General features: G+C 41.1%; 1 protein-coding gene across 2 annotated transcripts in view; it reads right to left on the reverse strand.

Moving 5' to 3' along the window:
- Nucleotides 1-2,950: 2,950 nt before the first annotated feature.
- Nucleotides 2,951-16,957, reverse strand: part of foxp2 (forkhead box P2) — a 100,331-nt gene continuing 86,324 nt past the window's right edge. For both annotated transcript variants that reach the window (XM_085375359.1, XM_085375358.1), the window contains 7 exons: nt 14,186-14,396; nt 13,224-13,300; nt 12,966-13,067; nt 10,466-10,587; nt 10,227-10,296; nt 9,075-9,382; nt 2,951-4,437 (listed from right to left, as the gene is read on the reverse strand). In XM_085375359.1, coding sequence (XP_085231485.1) covers nt 4,293-4,437; nt 9,075-9,382; nt 10,227-10,296; nt 10,466-10,587; nt 12,966-13,067; nt 13,224-13,300; nt 14,186-14,396 — 1,035 coding nt within the window. In that variant the 3' untranslated portion in view covers nt 2,951-4,292. The remainder of the gene's footprint in view (nt 4,438-9,074; nt 9,383-10,226; nt 10,297-10,465; nt 10,588-12,965; nt 13,068-13,223; nt 13,301-14,185; nt 14,397-16,957) is intronic.

A 16,957-nucleotide genomic window follows, 5' to 3' on the forward strand; every position in this document is an offset into this window, starting at 1 on the left:
AGTCGAGAGGGTAAAAAGCTTTTTTTTTGTCTTTTCAAGTGTCAAGAGGAAGCTGCTGTCTTTGAGATTATGGAAGATGTCTGGTGAAATTTCACATCTTTGTTTTCTGTACATGACACAGAGCCATGATGCTAATAAGGCAGATATTTTTTACATGGCAACAGACTTAATAATGCGGTTTGTGCCAAAACCACTTTTGCAGTATGTAGCCCAGAAATGAAGTCTAGTTGGGTGAGTTACTTCTTACAAAAGCTTTTCAAAGGTACACAGCAGTGCTTGGGTGTAGACTGGGACACGCGTACGGTACATGAAAGCAGTGGGCTTGAATCATACAAAGGCTAAACCCATTACAGGTCCAGAGGGGTGGGCAATACAGTGCCTTGTCCCGCTCCTCTAAACAAGACTCTGGGTACTGGAGGCTGGAAAAAAGGCTTGTAACACATACATTAAATTTTAATTGTTTTTCCACCCCCTTCCTTCACATCTCTGAAGTAGTAGCTCCTGAAACCTTAAAAGTGTAATGCCAGCTAGATTTTCATGGCTGTGCCTTTGTAGAATAAAAGATACAACAGTGGAGGGAAAATAATTTACTCTCTGATGCTGGAGGTAGACAGTTGCTTTTCAAATTCCAAGTTTTGGTCCTTTATTTTATTCAGCAGTGAAATGCCATGAATACAGAAAATAATGTCTGTTACAATTCTCAACCATGACCTTCTAATGTCAGAGAACTTTTAACGTATGGACACAGTACACATTAATGAAAAGTATCAAAAAAAGTCGCTGGATCGATCGATCAAAAAGGAAATGAAAACAAAAACAAACCAAAGAAAAGTTCTCACCAATTACATAAACATATGTTTGCTACAGTCCCAATTTACTGTATACATAGGGGGATCATATTCTCAATTATTAGAGAAGGATAGCAGTAGAAAGGATACATGACTCAACTGCCAGACATAATGCTTCATAAAGTATGCACAGAGGTACAAGCAATAAATACACACATTAGGTTAAGCCTTACAGCTACGCAAAGCAGATGCAGAAAAAGCAAGTTTGCTATTCTTAGCGAGCAATGAGAGAGAAACAGTAAAAATTCAGGTAAGTCAGAAAAGAAACACTGAGATTTTTTTTTCCTCTTAGAAAAAAGTCTGGTAAATTTATGGGTCCACCAACATTTTTTTTTTTTACATAAGTATGCACAGTTATCAAAATACAGACAAAAATCAACCCAGAAAATCCAGACAATCCTAAAATCTAGTGGAGGAGCAGATCGCAGTTCTGGAGGTCTTTCTGGTATTATGTGCAAGCAACTATTTTAGACATTTTTTTTTTTACTTAATTTATACAAAACCCATGCAAATCTACAGGTAATATGCATTCTGTGGCTGACAGGTTTTTATCCCTCCCAAAACAGTATATCTGAGGTAACGCACTCCTATGCATTGTACGTACAGTTAGGCCATCATCCCCATGGTTTTTATTATATTCTTTTTATTAGTTCTCGTTTCCAGTCCACCAAATGATTTTTTTAGACATGCATTTTAAAAAAAACACAATATTCCCTTACAGATAATCTATACATTATCATTCTACAAATGTTTTGAGGACAACCTATTACAATGCAAATCTTCCATATCTTGACGCAGGGAATGTAAACGTTGGGCTTGAGCCACGTCCTATGAGACAAGCGCAGTAAAGTGTAACGGCTCTTGTGGCATTCTCGTAACTCGTGCAATCCGTCGTAATTGTTCTGAATTGGTTGTTGTGCAGAGGTAGGAGCTTTTAGAAAGCCTTTTTGGGTAAGTGGGAGACCCCTTTTTTTTCTTTTTTTTTTGGAAAGACGCAGTGTCCTTTTTATTTGGTGTGATAAGATTATTAAGAACGTCGTCTTCAAGTCGTTTTGCTGACTCCAGCTAAGTATTGAAGGGATAAGCTTTGTTCCAGGGCCCAGTACCCTCTTGACGTGGAACTGGTACGCGTGTGTATGTGTGTGTACTTTACAAGCTGAGCGTTTGTACAGTACCGCACGTGTCTTGTGTGTTAAGCTCTTACAAGCCCTGTTCTTTGGCTTGGCACAACACTTGAAAACATACATATGCACAGTGTGTTTTCATTTTGGTCTAAACAGAGCAGACACGTTGCTCGCTGCCGCAGCAAGACACAAAGCCACGTCAGGTCATTGACAGCATACGTTTTCAGCAGCTGGAGATTTAACCAAAACAAGAAAGCTGGCAGACCACAAGCCTAAGGTCTGTGTATGCTAGTCTCTGACACATGTGTGTGTTTGTGTAGTTATACTGTGTGTAGTTTCAGGTTTTCTTTATCCCATACAAGAGGAGGCAGAATTTTGTGTAACTTTGGTTTACTGAAAACATAAATGACCATTAAAGCAACAACGCTTTTCTAGATGACACTGGCTGTGAAATGATGGGACGTAGTTTCCACAGTAACTACCTCTCTTTAAGTCACCCTAAAGCGTGATATAAAAAGCTGGCTGTCTACCCAGAGCGCCATCAGTGGCGATGCCTTTCGTACGCGTTTGGAAGCTGCACAGACCCACGCGACGAGGATTTGATGAAGTTAAAGCAAATCTCACCTAGAAAAAGGTAGATAATCCTCTTCCGCAATGGCTATTACTATTTGCTTTTCCACGGTAACCAAGCCACATCATTTCATATTCACTTGAAAATGTGACTTATTTGGCTTCACTAGATATTCTTCATGTTTGGTTAGCGATGTTTTCAGTTTCGGTTTTGACGCGGCTCGGAAGAAAGAAAAAAAAGCCACGGAATAAAGACATTATTTTGACAGTCCCACTTAGAACAATACATATTCACCAGGTTAGAAAAAATAAAAATAAATAAAGAAAAAACAACTATGTGTAATGCATAAGAAAAAGTAAAAAAAAAAAATAGAATAAAATAAAAATTCACAACAACACAATGTTTCTGCACTTCCATTGAATACACAAATGTTTTGGTCATGATCCACTTTTACAGTTAGCTGCTCTCTACCAGTTACAGCACAAAATGCCTGCAGTTCAAACATCACATCACCTCCTACCTATGGTATGTCTGGCAGAAAATCTCCAAAGTGGACTTTTTTTGTTTGTTTTGTCTTTTTTTTCTATGAGTTAGCAAATTTCACATCAAAACCAGCCTTTATTTTCCCTCCATCTTCCTCATGATCATCTTTGTATAGGGCTAAATGAAACAATCCCAGAGGTTATTCCAAGGTAGTTTGCGGAACAAAAGCTTCTCTTTGTACTAGTTTAAAGTGGCAGAAGGCGGACCAAGAGGAGTTTGGTGGCTTCTGTCTATAAGCTATTGGCCATTGCTAGTGTTGGCTTTGGTTTCTAGCTGTTGCCTGTGACTGTTTGAAGGTAGACAAAGCTTTCGAACGAGGAGGTAAAAGGAGAACAGTGAGAAGAAAATTATGCAGAAATGCATTTGTTTTGGAAATGGCGCTTTTTAACAAACTTATTTCTTCCCCAACTTAATTTAAATTTTTTTTGTTTATTCACAAACAGATAACAGACTGGAAGCCAACTTTTTTCTTATTTTTTTTTCTCCTTTGTTTTTTTTTTTTTTTGTGTTTTTGGTGTTTTTTTTATGGACAGCTGCAACAACAGTCTTGGTACCGCAGTTCCGTTTCTGGTGTGATTTGGGGAATGGCATTTACAGTTGGTGGTATCTAAAAAGAAATCGTATTTGGGAAATTAACAATGGTTTTAAAAGAAAGCTGAAAATAATATACTGGGTTTCATAATAGTAGCAACATACAGGCAGTGACACAAATTTCTGAGACTACTCCTGTGCAAATGATAACAGAGCAACAACTTGAATTGAACCAGCAATTGTCTCTAGACATTAACAACTACTGTGGGTTGGATTATTCACAAACATAAAATGTCTTCCTTTTTGGCAGTATATGAGGCCGCTAGCTTTCAACGGAACATGGTGTTCCCCATCCATGAGTCTATCATCCTTACACGGTATGTGGCCACGCCATCCCCTAATGAAACAGGTCTCAAAGAGTTCAATTTTTTTCCCAATCAGACATCTTATGCCTGCTTGTGTTTGGGGGATCCCAAAGGGCTGCAACAAAGAGTTCCTTTGGCCCAGTCTCTATCCGGATACATGCTCAATAAATAGTCCCAGTGGTGAGAGAGACAAAGAGAGTCAGCTGTGGTTGCTTGGACTGTGGAGTGGTTTCTAGTCTTGCGGGAGGTCTGTGTGAGAGAAACAGTGCGGTTCGGTGAAGGGATATGTTGACCAAAAACTGTATCCTAGTCACTCCAGATCTTCCGATAAGTTCCCTTCCTCCAGCTCCCGGTCCTCCTCCAGCTCTGGACTGTGATTGGCTGTCGTCACAAGTGACATCGGACAGTCGTCGTCGTCCATATTAAGTGGCTCCTCCTTTATGTGAATGGGTGGCCTATGACGCAAGCACATAGGCGATAAATGATAAATGTTAGATTTATTCTTTAATTCAATGACAAATCCCTGCAGCACGATCACATTTAAAGGGACAGTTCATCAGAAAATGACAAGTTTTCTCAGGCATGCAGTGCTATTTATCCATCAGGATGGTTGCGTTTGCATCTGTTGAATGTAATGAAACGAAATCACATGTTTTAGGGAAAAAGCAGATAGAGGCTTGTGGGCCATTTAGTTTCTCTACTTTTCAACGAATGCAGACACCTCTGCATCAGAATCTCCACAACTGGCCAACTGATACCAAAACAATGGATAAATAGCAATACAGGCCAGAGGAAAAATACACATGATTTTATGGTAAACTGTAAAGTATAACATTTAAAGTAAGGGAAACCTCATTTACAAGTAAATTATGAAGGGAACATAGTCAGGTGACTTATTACCACCATAACGCAATGTGCAAAAGAGGTGTGGAGGAGTAATTCCCGTTACTGCATGGACTGTGTTCAGCTAACAGACAAATATTCAGTGGCATCAAAAAAACAGGCGTTACATGCATTATCTAGAAAGTAACATGTTGTTTGCGAGACACTAATTCGACATGATGCCTCACGTCTACTGTAAGTAAGCGCATGAAAATTGCATGAAAAACATGGCCTCTGTAAGGCCGATAAGCTGTGATGTTCCAGACATGTTTGGCATTTAAAAGTTTACTGATGACACCAGGTTGAAATACATGAAAAAGGAAAAAAAGGGGGGGAAAAAACAGGCCACATAATAAATAATGGAGAATTTCTCATCCCTGAGCCCCCTGGAGCAAAGGCAGAGGAGAGGCTTTTTTATCTAGTTAATAGAAAGCGCAGCCACTCGTTAATATGCAGGGGCTGTGCGTGTCGCTCCTCAAGAGGAAAAACCGGCAGCTAGGTTCTGCCATTAATCAACTTCAGCCCCGGCAGTTCGCTCGGACACCATGATACATGTTTTTAACTCTAAATGGATGAATATCTTTAGCCAGTGTCAATAAGCACTGGGCAGGAAGCAGCAATGGCGCTGCTCACAGGACGCCTTATGTTTCAGAACAACAGAGGAGTGGGCGGGGGAAAAAAAGAAGTGTCGGGCCACTAACAAGAATAATAATGCTGTCACACACAAACAAGGCATAACACGATCTGGGGCTCTAGTCAGGGAGAGGGGTTTGTGCCATGATGATAAATCTGACAAAAGCTAATTATTTTTGACACATCGGATGCATCAGAAAATCCCCCTAGACTCTGAAAGAGGAGAGCGGGGAGAGAGAGAGAGGGAGACTTATCAAGTGGTAGTATGTTAGGAAGCCTCTCTCCTGGGTTGCCTTCATCAGTGGAAGCGGGGAGGGCAGGGGGGACTTTGAATTTGAAAAGAATTTTAAAAGGTACAGATGACTTTAATATTCAGAGCCAAATACTGTAAATTAATATTCTGATGTGGTGGGATGAGAAAGGGAGGCTGATCTTAGCAGGATGCGAACAGGAGCGGATGAACCTTTCTGTTTCTGTGCCTCAGGTTTACAGAAGGTGGGAGATAAGACAACAACACCTCCACGTCCTCTTACCTGCCGATGTAACAGCTAACAGCATGGAAAGACAGATTTTTTTAAAATTAAGTTATTTATTTATGTTGCCGATGGAGAGTAAAACTGGTGTTGAAAGGTGATAAAATGATGGGCTGATTGCCAGAAAGTTACAAATTTGTTGCTGAAATATTTTATGTTCTACATGAGTGCTTGGACAAAAACACTTTCTGAGACACTAAAATGTGGCTGTATAAAGGGATGTTTAGGTCACTATGTGAGGCTGTACCCCACCTTTCACTCATTAGTTATAGCTGTTCATAAACGCCATGCTGTAAACATTTAATATGTCCACTGATGCTGATCAGTACTTTATATTTGTATACTAGCACCAGATACAAATCATTGTTCAGCTGGTGCCCACAGCGAGTGAAGTGATGCATCCCTAGTTTTGTCGAGCACAATAAAAAGTGTTTCATAAAGAAGAAATGGTGTTTTTTTAAACACCATTTCCCAAAAATGACAATGAGTCTGTACTTGAATGCATCACGTGGCAGACTGGAATGTGTTCTCATGCACCTCATTAGATGTTTGTGTGGCTCCGACGATAACGTTCACAGGCTTTGTGACACTTTATTAAAATATGTGGATGAGCCATTTAGTACTTAATAGCTAGCTGCCATTATTGAGTCACTCAGCAGGACTTTTGCGATGTAATAAATACGCAGTGCTTCGAGTGTGTGTATGTGTGTGTGGGTTCTAGAGATGCCTGGCTCTCACATCAATTGGAGATTAGCACCTGCAATCATGCAGAGGTATGTCGGGACAAATGCGATCATTAGTGCATGGATCTAATGGTAGGCTGCGATGGGGGAGCAGGAGAAGTAGTGCGGTGAGGAAGATAGAGTATGAGAGGAGTGCAGGCAGCCTGGGGAAGGGAGGGAGGGTTGGTAGTGAAGGAGGGGCAATAAAAGTTTGCAAAATTTCAGACACCAAAGAGAGTTGGGCCTCAGTGTGATGACACGTTTATTGGCTCTCATCTCAGAATCAGTTGAGTGAACAATAACTACATCACTCAGGGCTTGTTGCGAGGAGGTTTGCAGATGTTTGGACTGGTGTTAAGGACACTACTACTTTTTAGCCTGTGGCTACACTGAACAAAGCCAAAGGTTTCAGTGGAAATATAAACAATAGACTTGGTTTCACCTAAAACCAGTCATTCATTTAGACATTTAAATTGAAAAAATATGTGTTTACAGTCTTTAATCCTGTTATCAAGATTGGTGCAATTAAATATCTAACTCACTCAACGTGGACACGGATTACGCGGCTCCAACCTAAAACATGTTTTACGAAATGAAATAATCAATACAATAAAGTTTTTAGACAGCGTGGCACTTCTGCATAAGTATTCAGAACCAAAACTACATGACGTGCACACGCTCACACCAGTATGCACAAACCCAGCCTGCTTTGCAGTTAAGTAGATATCATTAACCTTCGGACATTTAGGAGAAGAAGAGGTTTGTATGGACTTGCTTGTGCTGAGGACTCCTCTCCAGAGAAAGGCCTTCAAGGTGATGTACTATTTAGTTTAGTGCTACAAGCCACTCTATTATTTAAACACATCTTTGAAAAGCCATTCATGAAAAACACATTTCTTCCATTTTGAGGTTGTTGTGGCTTTGTAAAGGCGGGCGGGGACCGAGGGAGGAAGAGAAGGATGGATGGATGCGTCTAATCTTCTAATCTAGCTACCCTTGCACGTGTCAAGGCTAGTGCGGCCGGAGAAAAGAGAATGCAAGAAAAAGGAAGTGCTGTCCTGTTACTAAAAATTAAATGAGCCGAGGGAGTGGTAACACTGGATTCTGTCTGGAGCTGGGCAGATTTGCTCCACTTATTACCCCCTTTCAGAGAGGGGTAAACATGTCCAAACAGATTAATGTATAGATGTCTGGTACTAAGGACTAACCAAACACTCCTCTGTTCTCTCTGATACACTTAGTCACATGAAGCAGAAGTGCATCTTTTATCCATTAAAGAAGTGACTAGCTGATAGGTTTCCAACATGGTCTTTGAAGGAGAGTGGACGAGAATCATATAAGAATCATTTCTTTGTGTTTGTTTCCGTGTGTGCTTCATTTTTCCACAGCGAGTGCTTACGCAGATAGTTCTTTGTGACATCAGCAGCCCAGACATTCCTAAAAGTCACATGAAATCAATTTTTAAAATCACTCTCACTCTCTCTCACACTCGCTTTCTCTTAGCCACGTTAAATGAGGGATGAGGAAGGGAGAGATTTTTAAAGTAATTAATGCTACACTTGCTAAATATTAATAGGCACAGTCTTGCATAAAATACAGCAGCTAAACCCCTATAATGCAGACGGTGGTGTAATTAAAGACAAATGTGTAATAGAGCCTATTTATAGACTAACTGTTGGCCAAGCGTCCGCCTCACCTCAGGTATAAGCACAAAGACAATCAAATTACAGCAGAAGATAAAGGATGAGAAAAAGTCTGCTTATGATATCGTACGTACTGGAAATTGAACCCTGCCCTTGGGTCAGAGAAAACTGAAATAAATACTGATACAGAGGGTTAAATGTCAGGCAATTAAACTAACAAAGGAATTCAACATAGGCGTACAAAGGGGAGGGGTCAATGTGTGCTTGCATACTTAGATAAGCACTCTTAAAAATGTGTGAGGTGTAAATTAGTGCATACCCACCACATTTAACATTATGAAGCATGAAATAGGAACTCTGATCCATCGTGTGCATGCTGCAACATCATAGGTATGCTGTAATGGTTGTCATTTAAATCCACACAGCAGCTGTTATGGGCTGAGTAAAGGGCAGTATAAGCACCGGCAGCTTTTAATGAGATCGACTGGGGGTGAATTGTGGTTTGTGTTTCAAAAAGCTTTTAGGTTTTCTAAAAAGAATCTTTGACAATGTCTTAAGATCAGTGTTTAATCTGAGAAAAGTGCAGATGATGTGCACAAATTTGAGTTCTTAGAGGTCTAAGTAGCCCCAAGAGTTAAATTACTTGCAGGTATATTTTCTTCTATGTGCAGGAGCTTACATGTGTACTGGAGGGGAGTATCTGGGGCTGCTGTGTCCGTTGGTGTCCAGGTGGTCGACTGAACCGTTGAGGTCCTCGTGGGCTGACTGCAGCAGCATGGGGGGGCTGCCGCTCAGCGTAACTGGGGGACTAACACCCAGCAACCCCGGTGGGCTCCCTCCCAACTGGCCAGGCGGACTTCCTGCGGTCAGTCCGGACGGGTCTCCGCCGAGGAGGCCGTGGCAGGTGCCTCCCATCGGGCCTGTGGCACCACTGCCCATGAGCCCCGGGGTTCCCAGCAAAGGCAAGGAGGTCTCTGCTAGGGCAGCCTGTGGGAGGAAGAGACAAGTAGGGAATATTAGGAATTAGAACTTGAATAGACAGAGACAGGTCCAGGAACACTGAATAACTGGGTGCATAAGAGGGAGTAATCATTTACTGTCACACACTTGTTTTGGTGGTTTAGAGGCAGTATGAAGAGTGAATATTATGATTTAACACAGTAATTATTTAAAGACCGTGGCTCAGTGTTGTTCAGCTGGAAACTATTTTTCCCCATGTGACACTTTCCTGACAACTACTTCCCCTCACCTGCCATTCCTGTGCCCTTGTGTGGTGTGGCTATTAAAAAAAAAAAGTCCCCCCAAAACTTTACCTCCAAATAATAAAAATTCTTGACACTTTCGCCTGCTGAGCATTAAAGTTATATACGGTGATTAAATTTTTAAAGTTTTTGCCATGAGCACCTCGCCAGCGTACACTATGAAGGCAAATCATTTATGACAGGTTAGATAAATATTAATGCACATGCCCTTGCATTTGCACATGCCGCTATCAATCTAGGGTGGCTGCCACTGCTGAAAGAAGGGAAAAAGAAGGGAATCAAGGAGCGAGAGTTGCTCCTTGATTCAACCACAGGGTGGCCTTCTCTGTCTGATGGCAGACTGGAAGAGAGCAGAGTGAGCGGAGAGGTGCAGAAATTCACAAGCAAGGAACAAGGTGGTAATTCAAGCTAGAAAAAGAAAAAAAAAACTTGCTCCCTCATATGCAAAGTGGAAGTATGAATACGGAGTTCTATTGTGCACATTAACTGTAATCATTCAGTCACTCAGGCAGTGGTCCTGTCTGTCAATCAAGTAACACCGGCAGCCAGCTCAAGGTTTTGGTCTGTACCTGTAAGCTGGCATTTAGTGCAGTTCCATAGCCAAGACTGGAGGGCAGATTCTTGACAAGTGATGGGCTTCTGCATACAAAAAAGTAAGCAAAACAAACAACAACAAATGAGTCAATCAGTTCATAACATAATGTGTAATGTAATGCTAATAAGAGAGTGCAGAGTGTATTTAACAACGTTTCCACTGATCCTTTTAATCTTTTACTGATCTGGATCTATGAGTCAGCAGAGCACCTACCCCGTGATCTTCTGCGACCTGCGTTTCTGGTACTCCACCTCATCTACTGTCCACACTGCCCCCTTCACATTCTCCACGCGCACAAAGCACTTGTGCAGACTGAGGTTGTGGCGGACAGCATTCTGGAGGCAGAGAGAAATAACGCACAGGTCAGAGGGATGAGGTAAAAAAAAAAGCGAGTCATGTTCATTCATTATCCATCAAGAAAAAAAATGAAGACGAGGAAGGCTTCAAAATTGATTTTTTTCCCCTGCATTTTGAAGAAATTCTTAACATTCACGCACCATTGATTTAATTAGTAAAAAATTGAGTGAGAGCGAATGCTCTTACAAGTCCTGCACACAGTACATATCAATCAGAGTAAGTAGGCTAAAAGGAGGTAATCAGCATAGCGAATGGCTTATGGTGGTGACAGAAGTGGTAATGCCGGCCTTGATAATGTGATGTCAGTAACCCTTCCTGCTCCAGAAAAGCATTGTTCTTAATGGACACATCGCTTAAAAGATGACAGTATTGGAAGGGGGAGAAAAAAAAAGTCGTCAGGAGCCCCCTGTGTTTGTGTGTGTTAGAGACAGCGTGTTCCTGCAGAAGTCAGGGCATTAAGCTGAACTGACTTCTATATGTCTAAATACTCTGGTAAAATGACACGATCATCTTTTCGATATTATTATCAAAGCTGCTGTTAAATTAAAAGAAAACAATAAGGTGTTTTCATTAATTACTAAATAAGAAATAGCTAGAGAAAGAAGCACTCTTTTATTAATATGACAATACGTCCATAATTAAAACATGCATCAGACTCTACAAATAATAACCTTGGCTTTAATATCCCTGCCTCTCATATTTATCATCTCCCTTAGCTTGGTGTGTACTGCTCAAGAAAAAGGGATTCAGAAAAAAAAGAAAGAAAAAAACCTCATAAGCAGATCTCGCATCTGACCTGAAAATCCCAGGATTTGATTGATCTTAATGCCCATGGCTCTGAATATGATAATTTTAATATTAATGAGCAAATGAGCAGTTTTATTATGCATGCTATATAGTTAGAACTAATAAGCTTCTGGGTGAGAGAAAAGAGAGAGAAAGGAAAAGTGGGGTGTGGGGTGCAGATCCCTCTTTTGAGCTTATGAGACCAAGCTGAGATATTAAACTACCTTTCATTTCTCTCCTTTCTTCTTCCCCCTTTTTAAAAAAAAACAAATTCTCTTCATTAATCAAATGACAGGCCGATCGCTGATCATCCCCCTAATGCTTACAAAGGGAAGCGCAAGGCTGTAGATGTAAATAGATCGCACTGGCTTTTGTGCAGGGTGGGGCAGATTAGGATGTTTTTCTAAAAAAGGAGCAGGAAAGATTTGAAACCGTTCAGATGCTGGTGGCGGTGGTGATGTTGGTGGCAGCGGTGTTGTTTGGTGCCAGTGAGAACATATCGTAACATCACTACGCAGCAAAACACGGAGCGCGCTGTACAAACTGGAAAAGGGCACCCATCTTACTACGTGTCCTCTTGTATTGGTGATCACACACCCATGTGCTCATTTGCATCCCAAATCCAAATTAATTCACTTTGCTAAATCTAGTGCTGCGACGCGCCTCGCATGCTGATGAGCGGCTCGTTGAGTTTTCCCTCCAGTCCTCTGTGCAGCCACAAAGGCTAAAGGGAGCTAACAAATGACATACAGGGGCCAAGGATAAATAACAAAAAAAGAAAGCAATGAAGACAGTGGTGCTTAAATTGGGCTTTCTTTATCAGCAGACAGGCACACTTCTGCTTAAAACATGTGCTGCAGGAAAAATATCTTTCACCATCTTTGTGTTGGGGAGACAGGACAATAAAGTTGTAGGGACAGATATACAAATGGGCCCTTTTGTGTGGGTAAATAAAGAGTGCTCCCTCCATGACAGGCCAGTTCTCACTTTGCCCCCCTTGCTTTAGTTCCACACTCTTAACCCCTCTCACAGGCACAATGTATGTGCTCACGTGTACATTGAGTTCCTGTGTGCATGCATCTTTGGCCTCCACACAGTGGAGAACTGGTTAACAGGCAAACAGCCATCTTTCTTCCTAATTAACCAATGATATGCGAGAGAAGGTGGTTTTCGGGACTAGGAGGAGGGGTGTATCTCTTAACAAAAGGTGCTGATGATGGAGTGGCTGCTGTATAATTAGTGCGTCAGAGCCCTCTCCTCTCCACGCCAAGCCTCCGCTATTAATTGCACCGAATTAGAAAACGATATCTGAGGGGAGAATAATTCTTTCGCCTGTCATTTCTAAACAGAAAAGGCAGAACGGTGGAAAAATAAATAATAAGAAGAAAAGGGCTCCATTCAAGACAGAGGTTGGAAGGAAAGGGGAGAGGAGTGCTAATCGCTCTGTGCTGAGCAAATATATGCTTTCTTAAGGTTTTGTGTTTGACTTGAGCAGGAGGAAGGAGCAGGCTTTGCTGTGATGGGAGTGAAAGTGCACGGGAGGGTGAAGAGGGGTGTTCATGAAGGTTACCTTCCAAGTTGCAGCATTGCGTCTGAAGTAAGCGAACGTGCGCGTGAACCAGCTGTAGATTTCATTAAGTGTTAACTGCATGTCAGCAGAGTCCATGATAGCCTGAAATGAGATGACATCAAATAACGGTTGACTAACGAGACCAGGTAACTGACACGCATACAACAACAGACAGAGAGGAGAGAGGCAGAGCTGCCACGATTCATGCAGCAATTAATTTTAATCTAATCAGGCAAAGTTAATTTATTTCCCACTCACCTGTCTTATGAGGGTTGCATAAGTAAATGGCGGTCTGACATCTGCGTTCTTATAAAACTCATAGTTTGGGGCAATCTCTGGAAAAATAAATACTGTGTCACCACCTGAAATAATTGGCACATTTTATTCCTTTAGGTATTGAATTTACTCAAGGTTACATCAAATTAAAATGGGGTGGGGTAAGGATTGGGGTGGAGATGGGGATGGAGGGGGGTTGACAGAGAAAGGGGGCACATCAAATCAACATTTTCCATGTCTAACAAAATGCATTTTTAATTAATCTCTCTCGTGAGAGATCTTAAACACTAATACATCCCATAAAATGAAATCCGTGTAGTTAGTTAGGCTCAAGTTGAATAATTTATGTTGCTCCACACTAAACACAGAGAGTAAATATAAACATCAAAAGACGTCCCGTTTAAAATGCAAAGCTTAACACATTGAATGTCTTAATGTAATAAATATTGTATTTTTTTTCCCACCATTATTTGAACTTAATTAACATTCATGTAATATTTATGCACAGAGGAAGTTCTTGTCTATTTACATATAGAGTGATTAAACACACGCTTGCTTTTATAAACCCACCACCAGACAGCTCACACTGGTAAGACCAACAAGCCTCTGCGGTTTGTGGGTATGCGTTTATGTCAGTTGTGTGTGTGTGTGTGTTCACTTTCATGTCTGTGTGTGTGCTAAACTGCTAGAATATGATTAGTTGAAATTACTATTAATAGTCCAGAGCTCCAGGTATTGAACATAATTTTTTCATTAGATAAAAACAGAAACGTATCCTAAACTAGATAAGTGGCATTCTAGTTTATGTCAAATAACTAATATATAAAATATATAAAAATGAGAATAAGCCACTTCATGTTAAATTCAATCAGGAATTGAATTTTTCAGTAACTGGAAGTATTTTGATATCTGTGTTAGGTGCTGCGCTGAGTAGTTGGTCCTACCTGACGACAAAGACATGGAATATTTGTCCGAGTGGCGTCTGCGCATGGCTCCCATGCTGGGGACGTTTGCTCCTCCCAGCACCGATGGCACGTGGGGCATTGCAGCCATGGGTGTGATAGGTGCTGTGGGCGTGGTCGGTGTCTGAGGTAAGTTGGGGGGTGACGCCGAGGGCAGGTTCTTGGACATGGTGACGCTGGACACCAAGTTGAGCTGCGATGGGAGGAAGACAGAATGTGATTGGTGGAGAGCGTGAAAGAGATAGAAACAACTTGGGGGAGGGGGGGAAGGGGGAAGGAGGAGGAAGGCATTATTTTGTGGTTTCTCTGACAGAGCAGAGTGTCTGCTCTCCTCCTCTCTAACACAGCTGTGTTTCCACTAACAAGGCTCGTGGAGAGGAGCCAGCCCATCTCCACTAATTACAACCACCAAATTGTATCATAAGAATTCTAATTAGAGCACGCTGTTCAAGATTATCCAACGATCAGCCTCCGTGTTATCCTGGCCCCATCTCTCTTTATCTCTCTATTTATCACACCCTCCCTCTCTCATTTCCTTCCTCCCTTTCCATTTACCCCACTGCAGCCACCCATAATTCTTATGCACTGAGGAAATGAGCATATCAAAACTCTTTTTCTACACTGTTGGAGTGCTTTCGCGAACATGGGCTGTCTGACCCTAGTCCCTAACCACAACTTTTCTTACAACAGATTTGAGATATGTCACAAAAGGGGAAGGCTAAATTATTTATTTCCTGGATAGTTTTAGTTGACGGGGTGATCGGAAAGTAGGGAGAAGATGGGTTGAAGTTCTCAGCCTTTGTGTACAGGTTGCAAACTCTACTATCTGATCGACAGGCCCAAATATGTTTTAAAAATACATTTTGGTCAAACTGTATCCAGTGATTTTGTAATTGTATTCTACCAACTACTTCTCGCTTTTTGTGTTTAATGGGACTGTTTCATACTCAACTCTGATTTGTCAATACTAGACTAACCAAAATAATGTAACCAAAAAGGTTCTAGTGCAAAAAAAATCTCTCCTGTCACTTTCAGATTCTATATATTTAAATGAAGACACTATTAGCAAATCAAAGCAACTCCGTGGACAAAGTATGCCATGCACAGGGTCAAACTGCAACTAATTATGTTGCTTTTAACTAAAACTGTCTGCATTTGTAAATCTCAACACTGGGTGGTGCATATGTCATTAAACAACTGCTACAGTAACTAATTACATTATGTTTAGTTTGAACTGATCTGCAATTTGTTAGTGAGAAGAATTCAGGAATGGCGTCTGAAACAAAAACAGTAACAGTACTGTAACAAAGTAGTCGCTACACAATAAAACTTTCTTCATGGCCAGGCTTGAGATACTATCAGTGTGCCTTGAGTGTGACAGAGGTATATGACTCAGTGTGTGCCAGTGTAGATTCCTAATGAAGAATCATAAAGCAAGTATTTTTCCCCCTACAAAAAAGCCTAGCCTGAGTTTTAGTCTAATCTAAACTGCTCTGTAGGTGGACAGTCAATCACAGAAATTCAACCCAACAACACAACTGAAAGCTAATATTCCTCCAGGAAAGATTACAAATGTAATAGATTATTTGTCCTTAATTCAGTGTGACTTTCAGTGCATGAGGAAGTATAGGAAGTGGGAGTTTGAGTTCTTTCTTTGCGTGAGCATACAAAAGACACTTAAATGAATTTACACGGACAGTGACAGCCACTCCACACACATGTGCACTTGGCGTCTTTCTCTCCTTCCCTCCTTTGACATTAGAGGCGAGGAGAGCGCTGCTTACCTCTGGCTCTGCTGCCAGCTCTGCTTGCTAATCGTCCAGCTTTTCCACCACTTTTGCATTTCCTTCCCAAATCTCATGTGAGAGGCTCTAACCGACTGGAAAATTCCTAACTGACCTTTTAGTCTCTGCTCTAATTTAGTCGGAATGGTAATGACATCGTTACATATTCAAACCAAATTGCCTTAATTGTGAATCTACAAGTGGAATGCATCCATTGCGAGAGTTTGAATTAAAAGTGACTTGAAAGACGGAAGGGAATGAGGGCGCCGAAGGCACTGAGAGATGGAGGAGCGAGGCTGAGGAGAAGGTACCGGCGGTCATTTGTGGCATGTGTTGATAAATACGATAAAATGTCAAGTTTGAGACACTCCGGTGGATGTAGTGGTTTTCACATGATAATTATATCCCCACTTAGCTATAATGAGCTGCTGTAGTGATGGGCTGGGACAAGGGATGAGTACGGGGAATGAGAAAGAAACTTTAGAGGTTATGGAAATAATGTACATATTAACCTGTTTTAATAGATCGGATCAAGTGTGTACAGCTACTCCTAATATTATCTACTTTTTTTTAAAGCGTGTACCAGGTAATGTTTTAAACATCACTTTATCTGAACACAAACCATTAATTACACTCCAAGTGCTCCCTGTTGTGTCTTTCACTGTTAAGCACTGTTTTACTATTTTTTTTGACAGACTCACACTGCACAAACACACAACTGACGCCTTCAATAAAAATAGCAATTCATTTCCTTGCCAGCTATGCCGTCATCAAAGTATGCAATGTGCAAATTTGTGTGTGATTTGAAATGTTTCATGTTGTTTTCTCTGTGCATCCTGTTACATACGTGCTTACTAGACCCTGAATTGTGAAAAACTTGATGTATTTTTTTTTAAACAGGGTATCTGATAAACACTCACGTTCTGTATGACAGAAAAAGTGCACTAAACATGCAAACTAGATTCTAAAT

This window comes from Diplotaxodon limnothrissa, linkage group LG17 (genome assembly GCF_057381915.1).
Source record: "Diplotaxodon limnothrissa isolate DT_005_m linkage group LG17, D_limnothrissa_male_GT1.1, whole genome shotgun sequence".
Taxonomy (NCBI): domain Eukaryota; kingdom Metazoa; phylum Chordata; class Actinopteri; order Cichliformes; family Cichlidae; genus Diplotaxodon; species Diplotaxodon limnothrissa.